Raw genomic sequence first — 15,721 nt, 5'->3', positions numbered from 1 at the left:
GAATTAAGGCATCGTTTGGAACACTCCCATCCCATACAGAAGGCCAGTGGAGCCCTGGCTCCTGGGCTTCCAGGAGAGCTTCCTGCTGCTGCATCCTGGGAGACAGGGATTATGGCTCAGGTGGTCGGGCCCCTGTCACTCACGTGGGGCACCTGCATGGAGTTCCCAGCTCCCAGCTTTGCCCTGGTCCATCCCTGTCTATTGTGGGCATTTGGAAAAGGAACTAGTGAATGGAAGATCTGTCTCTCTCCACCTCTCTCTGTCACTCTACTTCCAAATAAACAGATCACTTAAAAAAAAAAAAAAAAGATGGTTACCACACTTGGAAAAGTAAGAAGGAGACTGTCGCTCCCCGTCTTCATGGAGGAACGACACAGGACCCTGCGTTGTTCTTTTGTCTGCTCGGCCCTCCCCGGGTTTGCTGCTGGTTCTTCCCGGGTTGGCTACCGACCCTTCCACCTCCGTGGAAGGGCGGTTCCCCCTGCCATTTTCCCCACTTACGCGGGGGAGCGGCACACCGCCGGCCGGCTCTCTCGGGGGCTGCACAGGTGTTCCTTCAGATAGATGTTCCTCTTAGATGTTCCTGGTGCATGTTGTCTCTCTCCTCCTTTATAGTCCTCTTCCACCAATCCCAACTCTGCTACCCACACGCCGAGTACGCTGCTCTCCTCCAATCAGGAGCAGCTCCTACAGCTTGTCAAGTTGGTGAGAGGCAGCTGGGTAGAAGCTGTTTACTCCTCTCCCAGCGCCATATTGTGGGAGAGCAGATGCATAGAATAAGTCTTAATTCGAGTAACAGTCTAGTCCGAGTTGCTCCCAGTTGCTCCCCACAGGAGACGATCTCTTTCCACATATACATTTATTCTTTGACAGTGTGTTTTCTACTCTTGGGGTAAAGTTCCTGTTCCATAGCTTCTATAGGAAAAGAAAACACATTTGTGAATTGAAAAACACCAACTAAAATCCCAGCTCTGCCACTAACCTGTTATAGGAACTCAAGCAAAATATTTAATCATTCATGCCTCTCTTTTGATGTTAATAAAATGAGGATAATGCTATCTATTGTACATGATTGGGTTAAATTATGTATTTAAAGCATACCAGGGCGGGCACTGTGGCACAGCCGGTAAAGCCGCTGCCTGCAGTGCCAGTATCCCATATGGATACTAGTTTGAGTCCTGGCTGCTCCACTTCCAATCCAGCTCTCTGCTATGGCCTGGGAAAGCAGCAGAGGATGGCCCAAGTCTTTGGGCCCCTGCACTCATGTGGGAGACCCAGAAGAAGCTCCTGGCTTTGGATCAGTGTAGCTCTGGCCATTGTGGCCATTTAGAGAGTGAACCAGCAGATGGAAGACCTTCTCTCTGTCTCTGTATCTCTCTCTCTCTCTCTTTCTCTCTGCCTCTGCCCCTCTGTAACTCTGCCTTTCAAATAAATAAAGGAATCTTTTTTTAAAAAAAAAAAAAAAAGCATACCAGTACAGTGCCTGCTACACCAAAAGTGCTAGGTATGCATTTATTCCTTTATTGGGGGCTAACAGCCATACTACCACACTATGAGAGTGGACAAGTAGCAGAAAACTGTAAATTATCTATTTGTTCACATCAACATGAATGAGCTAAAATAAATGAATACACCATAATTAATTCTTGATTAAATTTTCAATCTGAAATTTTATTTAGTAGTGATTTTTAAAGATATTTTCTTTTTACTGATTTTCATTTTATTTGAAAGGCAGAGACAGAGAGACAGATGGAGAAAGATCTTCCATCTGCTGGTTCACTCTCCATGTGCCTACAACATTTAGGGCTGGCCAGGCTGAAGCCAGGAACCTGGAGTTCAATCTGGGGCTATCAAGTGGGTGACAGGGACCCAGGTGTTTAAACTACCACCTGCTACTTCCCTGGGTGCACATCAGCAGGAAGCTGCAATTAGAGGCAGAGAAGTCAAAATTCAAACCAGGTACTATAATATGGGGTATGGGTGTCCCAAGTGGTGACTTAATCTCAATGCCAAACAACCATCCCTGAAGTTTTAAAGAACTAATTTTGGCCTTGTAGAAAGCTCACCTGTTAGTTATTTTTTAGCCATGGGAAGGCACCACGATATCAATAGCAATTGTTATATAATTTGGAGGATCAATGCCACGAAAAAGCCTTTTGTCTGAACTTTCAAGCTGTTAACTGATAAATCTTGATTAAAAGCCAGATTTAAATGAACAGTTTTAGAAACATCTCAGGAAGGTGAAAATAATTCATCTGTGAACCACCAATAAGTATCCTTTTTTATTTAATGATGTTTTAAAACACTGCTTTTTAAAGCTTTTGGTCCATCTATCACGTGCCTTTTAATCTTTGGTAGTTGACTCTGCTGTTTTCTAATCCCTTGTCAGATGCATAAGAGTGACGTCACAGTGGTGGTGTTTTTCATTATGCCTGCCAAGACAAATAACTTCAATGTGGAAACTCTGAAGGGACAGGCAGTGCGTAAACAGCTATGGTAATCTCACTTCTTGTGAATGTTCCCAAGCATCAAGTGTAAAAACTTTATTTTTTTTATTTGTAGTTGACGCATACAATTTGTACATATTTATAGGATGCCATGTGATGTCTTAATACATGTGTACATGTAAATGTATATGGTATAATGTATAATATATGGTATAATGTTTAAATTAGAGTAAACATATATATCCTCAGACACATAGCTTTCCTTTACGGTGAAAACATTCAAGATCCTTTCTTTTAGTTTTTAAAAATTTAGAGAGAGAGCTCTTGTGGAAATTTAAAAACATATACCAAAGTAAAGTGATTAGTAAAATGACTCTATATTCCATACTTGGAAATAATCAACTAATTCCCAGTCTTGTTACATTTATACCTCCATCCATTTATGTTCCCTACCCTCTACCTCTAGCCTTCCCTAATTATTATCAAGAAATAAATAAAAATTGAAGCTCTCTGAGCTGTCAGGGCATTTTGTTGCCTAATTTTTGGATGTTCCAACCCAAGATAAATTGTCAAATAGGAAAATAATAGAGGAGGTTGTACAGAAGACCTGTAACTTCAAAGAATGTTGATGCAACAACAACGCTGTCTTGACAAGCAGAGTAAAAGTTATACTGTTTAGATGATCGACCTTTCTATTTCAAACAGGGACACTGTACATTGCATGAAAGAAAAGTTTGGAAAGAAACTCTATAATTCATTATTAAGGTATGTGCTTGGAAAACTAACTCTTCAAACATTCACTAAACTGATCAATTTGGACACTGCATTATAGTTATTTTGTTCTAAATATAAAATGATCAATAGCCCATTCAGATCTGGTGTATCCTGTGAGCAATGTTGTATTCTTCATTTGACAAACACTTGTATACAGAGTGTATGGATGAGAGCACATTTGTGTGGGCAGACAAGTTCTAATTGGATGGAGAACTTATTATGATTAATGTGTCAATCTGAAGCTGAAGGAGATCTAAAGTCACAATACACGTTGGCTTGATATATATTAAACAGATGTACTTAATATGAAACCTATATTACCAATTGGTTTAACAAATATTAAACAAGGTATGTAATCTATATATCTAGCACTTAGGAAGCAGTTAATTAGTGCTGGCTGTTTTCATTTTTATTAGCAACTCTGTTTTCCCCATAGAGGAGAAATTCCTGACATGGCTAATATTTTGGATCGCGATGATCTAACAATTATGAAAAGAGCCATCTTTTCAACACAGGTAATAAAAGGTGACCACCATTTCCTATAATTATCAAAATCCATATAAATCAATATTTTGATTTATTGGCATGAGCTGATTTGGGAATATTTAGAACTGACAGAGAAGACATTCTTACATAGTCCCTTTGTGGGAGTCACTTTGTGTGTTCTTTCATGAGTGGTCTTAACGACTCCTCAAGTCCTGGCACACAGCCCCCCTAGAAAAAGCTAGTGCAGATTTCAGGACACCTTCACGATCCAAGCAAGGCCCACAAGAGTAGCGAAATCCAGGGCTTTCATATGGTGGCCACAGGAGGAAAAACAGAGGCTTTACGTGTGCACAGTAAGACAAAGCTTCCGAACCCATACAGGCACGCAGTCATCATCGTTAGTGTCATCTCAAAAGCCGAAGGCATACAGGTCAGATGAAATGCCAGTGATGTGTTGTTGGAAGTGGCATTGTGATTTCGTGCTTTGCACAATTGATGTTTTCTCCCCGCTCTGACTTCAGCGGCAGTCTTTGCCCCCGGTCACCACTCACAACATGATCGAAGACTCCACCGATCCCATCCTTAGCACAATCAGACGGATCGGGCTTTTCAACAACCGCCCAGACAGGGTCAAGGTAAAACTCATCCCTTTTGTGTGCAGGTACCAGAAGCCTCACTTCATTGTTTTTAACACCAACCTGAGATACTTGTAAACATTTCCCAAGAAAATGGATTCTGTTTCTTGAGTGCAGTATAATGAATATTTTGGCAACATCCTTAAAAGCTAATACATATTCATGGTTTTGAGCTAGAATTCTAGCATTTATTTTCATTGTGTAATACCATCAATAAGTATAGGGAAATTGCTTAATTTGTAATGATGTCAATATAGTCTAAGAATTAATTTAATGGTAGACTCTCTAATATTAACATAAATTGTGTTGGCTTATTACTGGCTTTTGGCTGATTGATCCCTAGCGGCTATGGATGTTTGAGGCATGAACCAGCAGATGGGGGACTCTCTCTCTCTTTTTCTCTCTGTCATTAAAATACTTTTAAAAGAAAAGTTCAATTTAAGAAGACAATATGAGTCTCCACTTTAAAGACTGTGACTAAAAATGTTTTTCTGTGGTTTTCTGTTGAAGAATCATTCTTTTGACTTGAGTTTCTACAATGACTGGGCCCAGGGATGGTGCTTGCTGAGGGTATTATTCTTTTAAGATTTATTTATTTGAGAGGCAGAGTTAGAGACAGAGAGACACACACACAGAGAGAGAGAGAGACAGAGACAGAGAGACGGAGACAGAGGTCTTCCATCTGTTGGGTAACTTCCCAACTGGGCCAATCCAAAGCCAGGAGCCAGGAGCTTCTTCCAGGCCTCCCAGGTGGGTGCAGGAGCCCAAGGACTTGGGCATCTTCCACTGCTTTCCCAGGCTATTAGCAGGGAGCTGAATCAGAAGTAGCGCAACCAGAACTAGAACCGGTGCCCATATGGGATGCAGGTGCCATGGCCAAAGGCTTAACCTACTATGCCATAGTGCTGGCCACTGCTGAGAGTATTTATGTGAATTTAAGACCTGGTTTCTGCCACCAGGGAGCTTTGTGTCTATGAAATCTATGAAGATTGGCTGCATTACAGACATGGTGCTAGGTGTTAGCAACAGTGGTAGGCATGTAAACAGATAATTACTCATTCCATGCCACAAGCTTTCATCAAACTTTCCAAGATTTCCTACTTTCACTTCTTTCTTTACCTTTTAGCAGGAGAGTTCCCTGAGAATTCAGTGAGTAATGAACCATTTCAATGTCCCGCCACACTGGCGTACAATGTAAATTTTAACCTATTCTTATTTTCCTTTGAGCTCTGAGGCTTTCTTCAATTTCATCATCTCCTACATTAATAGGGAACTTGCCCTGTTTGCTCTCTCTGATATTGTAGATTTACTCCTTTACTTATAGCTCCTTCCTTTGCTATTTACAAATGTTCATTACATTTCTCCACATTACAGAGTAAACTTTTCCTTTACCCTATTTCCCCTTGATATTTTAAAATATTTCTTATTTCTCATTCTTTTCTGCAAAACTTCTCGGAACAAAGAGTTCTATGGTTAAAACTCATTTCTCATCTTCTGTTTACTGCTTGATGTAGGCATAAGTGAACATGGAAAAGGAAGACAAATTAAGAACTTGCTGCAACAACACAGGTGAGAGATGCTGAGGGCCTCTTAGCATAGCCACACCAAAAGTGCAGGAAAAAGAACAAAAGGAGAAATGGTTGCCATGGATATGACCTAACTGAATGACCCATGGATGATGGGAGTGAGGAAGAGGGAGGTGGCCAAATGAATAGCTTCCTGGTTTCTGTATCAAACCAGTGCTTTCTACAAGCTTCGGAAAGGCTATAGCAGAAGCTGATTTGAAGACTACGTCACAAACAGGGTTCAGTTTTGGATAGTTTGAGTTGCAAATGAGATACACAAATTGAGATGGGTAACAGGCACTTAGAAAACAAAAAGAGAGCCATAGGAATAACGGCCTCAAAGATGAGGCTGAATAAGTGAAGAAGAGTGCGGACCCTGGAAATCCTCACGATTTAAAAGAAAAAAATACAGAGATAGAAAAGGAAATAAAGAAGTAGAAAATTAGAAGAGAAAAAACAGTGGGAGAAAAATGGGAGAAATTTTCATAATGGTAGGAAGAGTTCGTAGTGTGTAGTACTGAGTTTAAATATAAACAAGTTTATAAAATGTTGCATACCATTTTATCCCATTCATTTCAAATACACACACATGCACAAGCATCCACACATACTCATACACACATTTGTGTCTACACATACACACATGCACAATATGTGGCTGTATGCCATAGAATTATGAGTGACTAATATTTTTTGTTTGTTTTTGCATTTCTGAAACTTCTTCACCTAACCCAAATTTTACAGTCAGCAAGCTACATCCTTGTGACTCTAGGGATCTATTTATCCAGATGTATCAAATACCATCCTTTGTATTTTTGATCTGCATTGGACCCCAGAATGTATCAGAACTAATTTGATCTCATTCTCATGTAATTTACTGGAGACTTATCCTTCACAATTTTTACCTTTAAAGGTGAAAAGAAATAATAGACATTAGGAAATCCACTTATTTTCCAGTGCTTTTCTGGTTTTTTTTTTTTTTCTGACATTTACCTGATTGTGTGGGTCATATTCTGTATATCTGCCTGGCACCTATTATGAACAATAAATACTGGTGCAAAGGGCAGGCAATTGGCCTAGAGGTTAAGATGTTGGAGTCCCATGTATGTATATGTATGTCTCTATATAGTCTTATCCAGCTCCTGCTCCTGACTCCAGCTTCCTGCTAATGCAGACCCTGGGAGGCAGCAGTCAAGTCTCAAGTGGTTGGTTTCCTGGCACCCAGCTTCACCCCCAGCCAGGGCCAGGGTAGGCATTTGGAGAGTCAATCAGCAGATGGAAACTGTCAGTCTCTGTGCATACTGTGTGTTTCAAATAAATAAATACCTGAATCTGGTCTCTTCCCTGGCTCTATAATGGATTTCAGGAACTTACACACACACACACACACACACACACACGTACACAAAGGGAGGGATGGAGTCATTGGACTGGCAATGGTTCATGCTTCCCCTGCTCTTGGAAGGACTGAGGCTGCAAGGTCCTGAAAGTGGGAACTCTGATTAAAGAATGCCTTGCTGTGTCCAAAAGTTTCTTTTTTGTGTCAGTGGAACAATTTTCCAAGAGTGCACAGTATCTTTATTTTCTAGGCCTATTGAACACTTTCATGGCTGTGTGTCTTTGCTGATGCTATTATATCTTTCTGAAAAAGTCATTCTAACACTTTGGGATATGATCTAAAACTCCTCTCTCCCTTGAACTTTTCTTTAACGTGCATTCCACTGTTCCAGACAGGAACAGGTATTTCCTTATTTGCAACCTCAAGATACTTATACATCCACTGCAAGTATAGGAATTCTCATATTAAATTTTATTTTTAAAAAAATGTATGTGTTCATTTCTCAAGAGAGGCTATGAGTTCTTTGAAGTGGTGATCATGTCTCATACACACTGTCTCAGTTTGGATCCTCTCGGAAGGACCAAAGCAGGCTCAGACATGCAAAACACTGTGGTGGACGTTTGGTGCAGCTGTTAATAATACATCCTTTGAGATGCTGCATCCCATGTCAGAGGACCTAAGTACAAGTTCTTGCTCTGCTTTCAATTCCAGCTTTCTCTTATCCATGCCTTGGGAGGCAACAGGTGATGGCTCCAGTAGCTGGTCCCTGTCACTCACATGGAAGATCTGGATTGAGTTCTGGGCTCTTGGCTTCAGCCTGGCCCAGTCCCAGCTGTTTGTGGTGTACCAGTGGATGGGAGATCTCTCTTTGTCTCTGTTTCTATCTCTCTGTTTTCAAAATAAATTTTCAAAATAACACCTCAAATTTGCTCTCTTGCTTTCTCCATCTTTCATTCTTTTTATTATTTTAGATTTACGTTTTATTTGTTTGAAAGGCAGAGTTACAGAGAGAGAAAGAGAGACACAGAGAGGTCCTCCATTCATTGGTTCACTCCCCAAATGGTTGCAATGGCCAAGGCTGGGCCTGGCTGAAGCCGGGAGCCAGGAGCCTCCTCCTGGTTTCCCATGTGGGTGCAGTGGCTCACGCACCTGGGCCATCCTCCACTGCTTTCCCAGGCCCATCATCAGGGAACTGAAATGGAAGCAGAGCAGCCAGGACTTGAACCAGTGCCCATGGGATATTGGTGTTGCAGGAGGCATCCTTATCTGCTACAGCACAATGCTGGCCCCTCTCTCTGTTCTTTCTAGAAAGGAAGTTCAAATGTGTTTGATAAAAAAAAAAAAACCAAACCTAGAATCAGGGCCAGAGTTCTGTCATAATGGGTTAAGCTGACACCTGAGATACAGACATCCCACATGAGCACCGGTTCAAGTCCCGGCTGCTCCACTCCTGATCCAGCTCCCTGCTAATGTGCCTGGGAAAAGCAATGGAAGATGGCCCAAGTCCCTGGGGCCCTGCACCCACATAAGAGACCTGGATGAAGCTCCTGGCTCCTGGCTTCAGCCTGGCCAAGCCCTGGCTGTAGTAGCCATCTGAGGAGTAAACTAGTAGATGGAAGATCTCTCTTTCTCTCTCTCTGTCTCTCTAACTTTGCCTTTCAAATAAATAAATAAAACTTTTCTTAAAAAGTATAATTGACAAAAAACAAACAGTATACTAAAAGATACATATACAGCAGCAGTAACTTGTCATGACTCACAAAGGGGAAATGCAGGAGTTCAAGACCACTCCTAGTGGCTTCTCAGTTGAAGGAAAAAAAAGCTCAGTGCACACATGCGCACGCGCACACACACACACATATGCACGTGGAAGCACACAAAAATAAAAATAGTTTTTCACAGCACAATCTATAGCCAATGCAGGTTCAGAATCATTTGATAATGTTTCTTCCTTAATACAAAGATGTCCATTTGTGTGTGTGTGTGTGTGTGTGTATAACTGGTTACTGTGGACCTTTTAAAAATATACTAATGTTACTATATACAGTTTTCCACTGCATTTAGCAACCTTTCCTCATGTGTGCCTTCCATGTACCAAAACATCTTAGCTGGCAGACAGATGGGTGCCTTATTCTACGAGCAGTTCAGAGTGATGGTTCCAGAGATTCCTATTAATAGATGGGGGGAATTTGCCAAGCCAGAGGTGCCCATTAATGGGATCACCACTAGAAAGAAATGGGTCAGCACTCACACTCATCCCTGTACCTGTTCCAGGCTGAGAGCAGCTGAGATTGTCCATCAAGATCCTTGTGCAAGGATCTTGTGAAGGGAATCTGAGCTCTCTTTCCAAGGCGCCACATCTATAAAGAAGGCAGTAGGCTAAGTCCTTAAAGACCATGATGACACTGTCTGGCTTTAAATCCCTACTACTGATCCAATTTGTAAAAGCACTTAATCTGATTATACCTCAGTCTTCTCATCTGTAAAACCGTGACAAAATAGCTCCCTATGCATAAAAGTGTGAGGATTAAATATGAATAGGTGTTGTATTTAACATAGTCCCCGGCACATAGTAAATGCATAAACTAATTGCATTTATTAATGCTTAGTCCAGTATCAGACGCATGATGAATAATCAATAATTTTCCTTTTTAATTTAAAATTTTTTTGAGAGTGAGAAGGGAAGGAGGGAGGCAGACCACACACACACACACACACACACACACACAGAGAGAGAGAGAGAGAGAGAGAGAGAGAGAGAGATCCTATCTGCTGATTCACTCTCCAAATGCCCACAACAATCAGGACCTTTAAAAGAGAAGTGGGAGCGATTTTGTGAGAGTAGATGCTCTGAGCTGGGAACCTAATCCAGGTCCCTCATATTATGGCAGGAACCCAATCACTGGACCATCACCTGCTGCCTTACACATTAGCAGGAAGCTGGAGTCAGAAGCTGGAGCCAGGTGTCAGATCCAGGCACTCTGATAAGAAACAGAGGCGGCCAGTGCTGCAGCTCAATAGGCTAATCCTCCACCTTGCGGCGCCAGCACACCGGGTTCTAGTCCCGGTCGGGGTGCCGGATTCTGTCCTGGTTGTCCTTCCTGGTTGTCCTCTTCCAGGTCAGCTCTCTGCTGTGGCCAGGGAGTACAGTGGAGGATGGCCCAAGTGCTTGGGCCCTGCACCCCATGGGAGACCAGGATAAGTACCTGGCTCCTGGCTCCTGCCATCGGATCAGCCCGGTGCGCCGGCCGCAGCGCGCTGGCCTCAGTGGCCATTGGAGTGTGAACCAACGGCAAAAAGGAAGACCTTTCTCTCTGTCTCTCTCTCTCTCTCACTGTCCACTCTGCCTGTCAAAAAAAAAAAAAAAAAAAAAAGAAAGAAAAATGAAACAGAGGCGCATTAACTGGTAGACCAGACACCTACCTCCTCAAAGAGTTTCAGAAGAAAGGTGTGAACAGAGTTCTCTGAGACTAGAAGAAAGTGCAGTTATCTGCCTGCAGGATCTGATGGGATGTTTTATAAAAGAGAGGCCGTGTTAGCTGGATTTGACAGATGAGCAGGAGTTCCTTACGCAAATAACATGAGGGCAGAGGGAAAAGTGGATGAAAAGGCACAAGGATATACAAACACTAGGCTGAATGGAGATAGAAATCTATCTCCTTAAAGTTACATTTCACAGTTGAACTCATGCGAGATATCCACTTCCTAGTGTCATAAGGCAACTGCATACACACAGAAGAAATAAAAGGGCAGCACATTCCTGACATTTCATGTACACTCGAGGCATGGCAGGAAACTTCCGTCAGTTCAGAATTAGGTATTTTATTTTATTAACAGAATTATTTGCCTGTGCTAATACGAGTAGCTATCGAATCACCTGTTTATACAACTCTATAGAGTGGATTGTAGTTTTGTCAATGGAGTGGTAGGTTTTGAATATGAATATCAGCATTTGATTCAGCAAATGTTGCAAATCAATTTGAACTTGGTGTATTACTCATTTATCCTGCCCTGGCCCCATGTATGGTGAGAAATGTTCAGACTACAGGTTTCAAGTCTCAGGCTGGTCTGCCCTCTCTTTGAAAGTAAAAAAATTCCTGGGATCTTACTTCCCTTGTGGGATTAAACAGAAATGGGAAAATGGGCAAATTTTTGTTTTCATTTTGTTTTGTTTTGTTTTTTTTTCTGGTGGATGTAGAGCCTGCTGTCAGCTGAGCCTACGGGATCATGGATCATGTTTCATTCCCTCGCTAATTTTCCCTGGCCTCTAATATCATTTCCACAGCCCCAAGTTCCTGCAATTGGCTGTTTTAGGGATGAGCAGCTGTTTTCTTATTTTAGTCGGGCTGTTGGGCTTTTGGGCTGCCATTCTGTTTGGCTGGGAGCGCAGGGAATGAGCCATGGTGTTTTCTGTTCCAAAATGGGTTTTGGAGAATGCAACATTTCCTAACTTTGGAAATGCCAAAGTAGGCGCGATGTTTCTAAGTTCTCTGACAACAGGTTGCTGATTTGCAATTGCTCAGATACAGTTTCTCTCAATGTCTCTTTCTCTGGTGTGCAGTGCCCTTTACAGAAAAGGAATGCAAATCATGCTCAGTGGAGGAAAATATTTTACCTACTTCCACTTTGCTGCTTTGTGATTCTTGTGATTGAATAAACTATTTTTAGAGTCTGGCTTGGGACATTTTTCCATTTTTTTTTCTTTTTAAATTTAACTGATCTTCTATTTGTGGAACTACTGAGATATAATTAATGCCTATAACATCCCCATTCCGTCAAAACGAAGTTTTCAGATTATCTTTTACTTTAATCCTTGGAAGATGATGCAATTGTAAAGTGATAAAATAAATGTAACATTAATAATTCCATGGCTTTTTATGTCTTAATTTCTTTATGTCTAAAATCAAGATAATGAGATTGTCTATTCTACACATCACACAATGTTGCTATAATTTAATGAGTTAACATATGTGAAAATTATTTATAGTATATGCAAAGCTATGCAAATGTTGTTATGATCATTGTAACATATCCAAAGTTGTGTTTTTCTTCAGAGTAATCTCTTTTGAAGAATGCTTGCTTACTCCAGAAAGGAAAAATGTAGAATGCTTCCTAAAAAAAAGTTTTTGTCCTTTCCTTCTTTGTCTTTGGCTTTCCTTCTAGAGCAACTCTTGTAAAGCTGTTAGCTGAAGCCACAGCAGGTGGTAACTGCAGGAGACTGGGGCGGGTGCACAGAAGTGAAGAGAATCACTTCAGAGCCCAAGCAGGGCGAGAAAGGTCCTCTCAGAGGGGGAAGCCGGAAGCTGGTGTCAGAGCCAGAGTGCAGTGAAATTTCTGTCCTGGTTGAGTAGGGAAAAATTGACAGATACGACAGGAGTCTTCAGTTAGGGAACCGAATATATCCTTTATTATATATAGATCAAGGCTAGGCAGGAAATGGTGTTTAGTATGAAAGCAAAGGAGCAAAGCTGAGCCAGACAACCCTCCAACCTCCAGTCTGAGATCTGGGACCTGAGCAAAAGTTAGGACTGCAGAACAGAGGAGAAAACACCACCCAGCACCCAGGCTTCTCTCTCTCTCTCTCTCTCTCTCTCTCTCTCTCTCTCTCTCTCTCTCAATGGAACATAACATTAAAATAGTTAAAGTGGGGTAGACATTTGACCTAGTGGTTACATTGTTAGTTGAGATGTTTGTGTCCCACTTCTGTGTACCTTGATTTCAATTCTCAGCTCCTGCCTCTCCCTCCAGCTTGGATAATTGAGTTGCTGCCACCCACTTGGGAGACTTGGATTGAGTTCAAGTTCTTGACTCCTGGCTTCAGCCTCAGCAGAGTCCTGGCTGCTGCAGGCATTTGGGGAGTGAACAGGGAATGAGAGTCAGTCTCTCTCTCTCTCTCTCTCTCCCTCCCTCCCTCCCTCCCTCCCTCTCCCTCTCCCTCTCCCCCTCTCCCTCTCCCTCTCTCTCTCTCCCTCCCTCTCTCTCCCTCTCTCTCTCCCTTTCTCCCTTTATCTCTCTCTCCCTTTCTCCCTTTCTCTCTCTCTCTCTATCAAACTATCAAGAACATAAATAATTTTCTAAAAGATTTTATTTATTTGTGAGATAGAGTTACAGACACAGGGAGAGAGACAGAGAGAGAGGTCTTCCATCTGCTGGTTCACTCCTCAGATGGCTGCAACTGCCAGAGCTGGGCTGATCTGAAGCCAGGAGACAGGAGATTCTTCCTGGTCTCCCACAAAGCTGCAGGGGCCCAAGGAATTGGGCCATCTTCTACTGCTTTCCCAGGCCATAGTGGAGAGCTGGATTAGAAAAGTAGCAGCTGATGGCCGGTGCTGCGGCTCACTAGGCTAATCCTCCGCCTGCAGCGCTGGTACGCCGGGTTCTAGTCCCAGTCGGGATGCCAGATTCTGTCCCGGTTGCCCCTCTTCCAGGTCAGCTCTCTGCTGTGGCCCAGGAGTGCAGTGGAGGATGGCCCAAGTACTTGGGCCCTACACCCCATGGGAGACCAGGAGAAGCACCTGGCTCCTGCCTTTGGATCAGCGCGGTGCACTGGTTACAGCACGGCGGCCGTTGGAGGGTGAACCAACGGCAAAGGAAGACCTTTCTCTCTGTCTCTCTCTCTCACTGTCCACTCTGCCTGTTAAAAAAAAAAAAAAGTAGCAGCTGGGACTTGAACCGGCACCCATATGGGATGCCAGCACCTCAGGTGGTGCTACACCAGCTACATAAATAATTTCTAAATAACCAAGTTGTAGACATTTTTTGGCTTTGCTTTTTCCTTTTTCTCATTAGAATTTTCCTTTTTGTTATTTCAGGTGATCTTACACCCAGAGTTTCTATCTTCCACCAGCCCCTTATTACCCATGGATTATGAAGAGTTCGTGCGAGGTTGTCATCTTGGAGTATTTCCATCTTACTATGAACCCTGGGGTTATACCCCAGGTAGGTGACATGTACAAGTTACACAATACTTTTTATCTTGTTAGTGTATTATTTTAAGTACATGAATATAATATTCAAAGTTGGTAAATAATTCCCACTGAAGTCTTGATTTTTTAGTTTGTTTGGAAGATGATTTTGGTTGCATCTGTCTCAGGGATCTGCTTTCTGCTTTGTAGATCCTGACCTAAGAATCAGGTCACAGAATTGTGGAAGTATACCCTGGTGCAGCTGGGGACACTCATTGTTGAGTTATTGCCTCATTTCCAAAAAGAAAGAATGTTTGTAAAAATGACCTGTGATTTAAAGATTTATTTATTGGAAAGGCTGAGTGACAGAGATGGAGGGGAGAAATCTTGTACCCACTGGTTCACTCCACAAATGACTACAACAACCAGTTCTGGGCCAGACCAAAGCCAGAAGACAGGAACTCTATTCTGACCTCCCCTATGGGTGTCTGGGACCCAATACTTGCATCACCTCCCATTTCCTTCCCAGGGGAATTAACAGGAATGCTGGATTGAAAGTGGAGCAGCTGGGACTTGAACTGGTACTCTGATCAGGGTTGCCAGCAGCAGCTTAACCAACCAAGTCACAATGCTGGCTATGATATCAAATTAGCTCCTCCCTTCTTCCGTCCTCTCCCCACTCCATTTTATAGATGTGGATTCTCAGATGCACAATTTCTTTTTCTTACCTTGTCTCTACTAGCATTGTTGCCATGTCCATCAAGAGGATTTGATTCTTTTTCCTACCAAAATGCCAACTTCAGAGTGAAACAGATACTTTAAACACATGTCAATGTAAAAGAATACAATAATGACATTTCCATCTCTATTGGTAAGCAGAGAGTATGTATCTGATTTAGGCACAGTTCTTTGTATATTTTTTTTTTTAAAGAGAAGGCACAGAAAATATTTTACTTACAAATAAGAGAGGAAATTTTGCATTCTGCCTCTGAATGTCATCACTGATTTTTTTAAAGATTTATTTATTTCTTATTTGAAAGGCAGAGTTATAGAGAGGCAGAGGCAAAGAGAGAGGCCCTCCATCCACTGGTTCACTCCCCAAATGGCTGCAATGGCCAGAGCTGCTCTGATCTGAAGCCAGGAGCCAGGAGCCTCCTCTAGGTCTCCCATGCAGGCACAGGGACCCAAGGACGTGGGCCATCTTCCACTAATTTCCCAGGCCATAGCTAGAGTTGGATAGGAGGTGGAGCAGCCAGGACTGGAACTGGTGCCTATATGGGATGCTGACACTGCAGGTGGGGGCTTTACCTGCTAAGCCACCTTGCCATCCCTGTCATCACTTATTTAAAGCTCATGTGAGGGACAACAGAGGCCAAGGTGGTAAAGAAAAATAGTAGGCTGAATTAGAGAGGAGAAACTTTCTAAACATTTGTGTTATGGTCCTATATTTTAAAAATAGAACTTAAAATTCTATAAAAATGGGATCCCGTAGGATCCTTTTCAACAGGAGCAACACATGACCGTCCGAAGGTCTGAGTCTTATTCTAGAGTCTTTCAAGAATAATTTGCT

General features: G+C 42.3%; 1 protein-coding gene across 3 annotated transcripts in view; it reads left to right on the top strand.

The window, feature by feature from the left end:
* GYS2 (glycogen synthase 2) overlaps positions 1-15,721 on the top strand; it is a 61,943-nt gene that overhangs the window by 36,592 nt on the left and 9,630 nt on the right. For 2 of the 3 annotated variants that reach the window (XM_002712722.6, XM_089304637.1), the window contains exons 8-12: positions 2,390-2,496; positions 3,153-3,212; positions 3,658-3,736; positions 4,229-4,342; positions 14,059-14,185. In XM_002712722.6, coding sequence (XP_002712768.3) covers positions 2,390-2,496; positions 3,153-3,212; positions 3,658-3,736; positions 4,229-4,342; positions 14,059-14,185 — 487 coding nt within the window. Of the gene's footprint in view, positions 1-2,389; positions 2,497-3,152; positions 3,213-3,657; positions 3,737-4,228; positions 4,343-5,856; positions 5,912-14,058; positions 14,186-15,721 lie in introns of those variants that run through there. The other variant, XM_089304638.1, reaches the window with a different exon arrangement.

Source organism: Oryctolagus cuniculus, chromosome 9 (genome assembly GCF_051225735.1).
Source record: "Oryctolagus cuniculus isolate XC-2025 breed Fujian yellow rabbit chromosome 9, ASM5122573v1, whole genome shotgun sequence".
In the NCBI taxonomy this organism is placed as follows: domain Eukaryota; kingdom Metazoa; phylum Chordata; class Mammalia; order Lagomorpha; family Leporidae; genus Oryctolagus; species Oryctolagus cuniculus.
The sequence above is the reverse complement of the archived record's forward strand: the minus strand, read 5'-3'. Positions and strand labels throughout refer to the sequence as shown.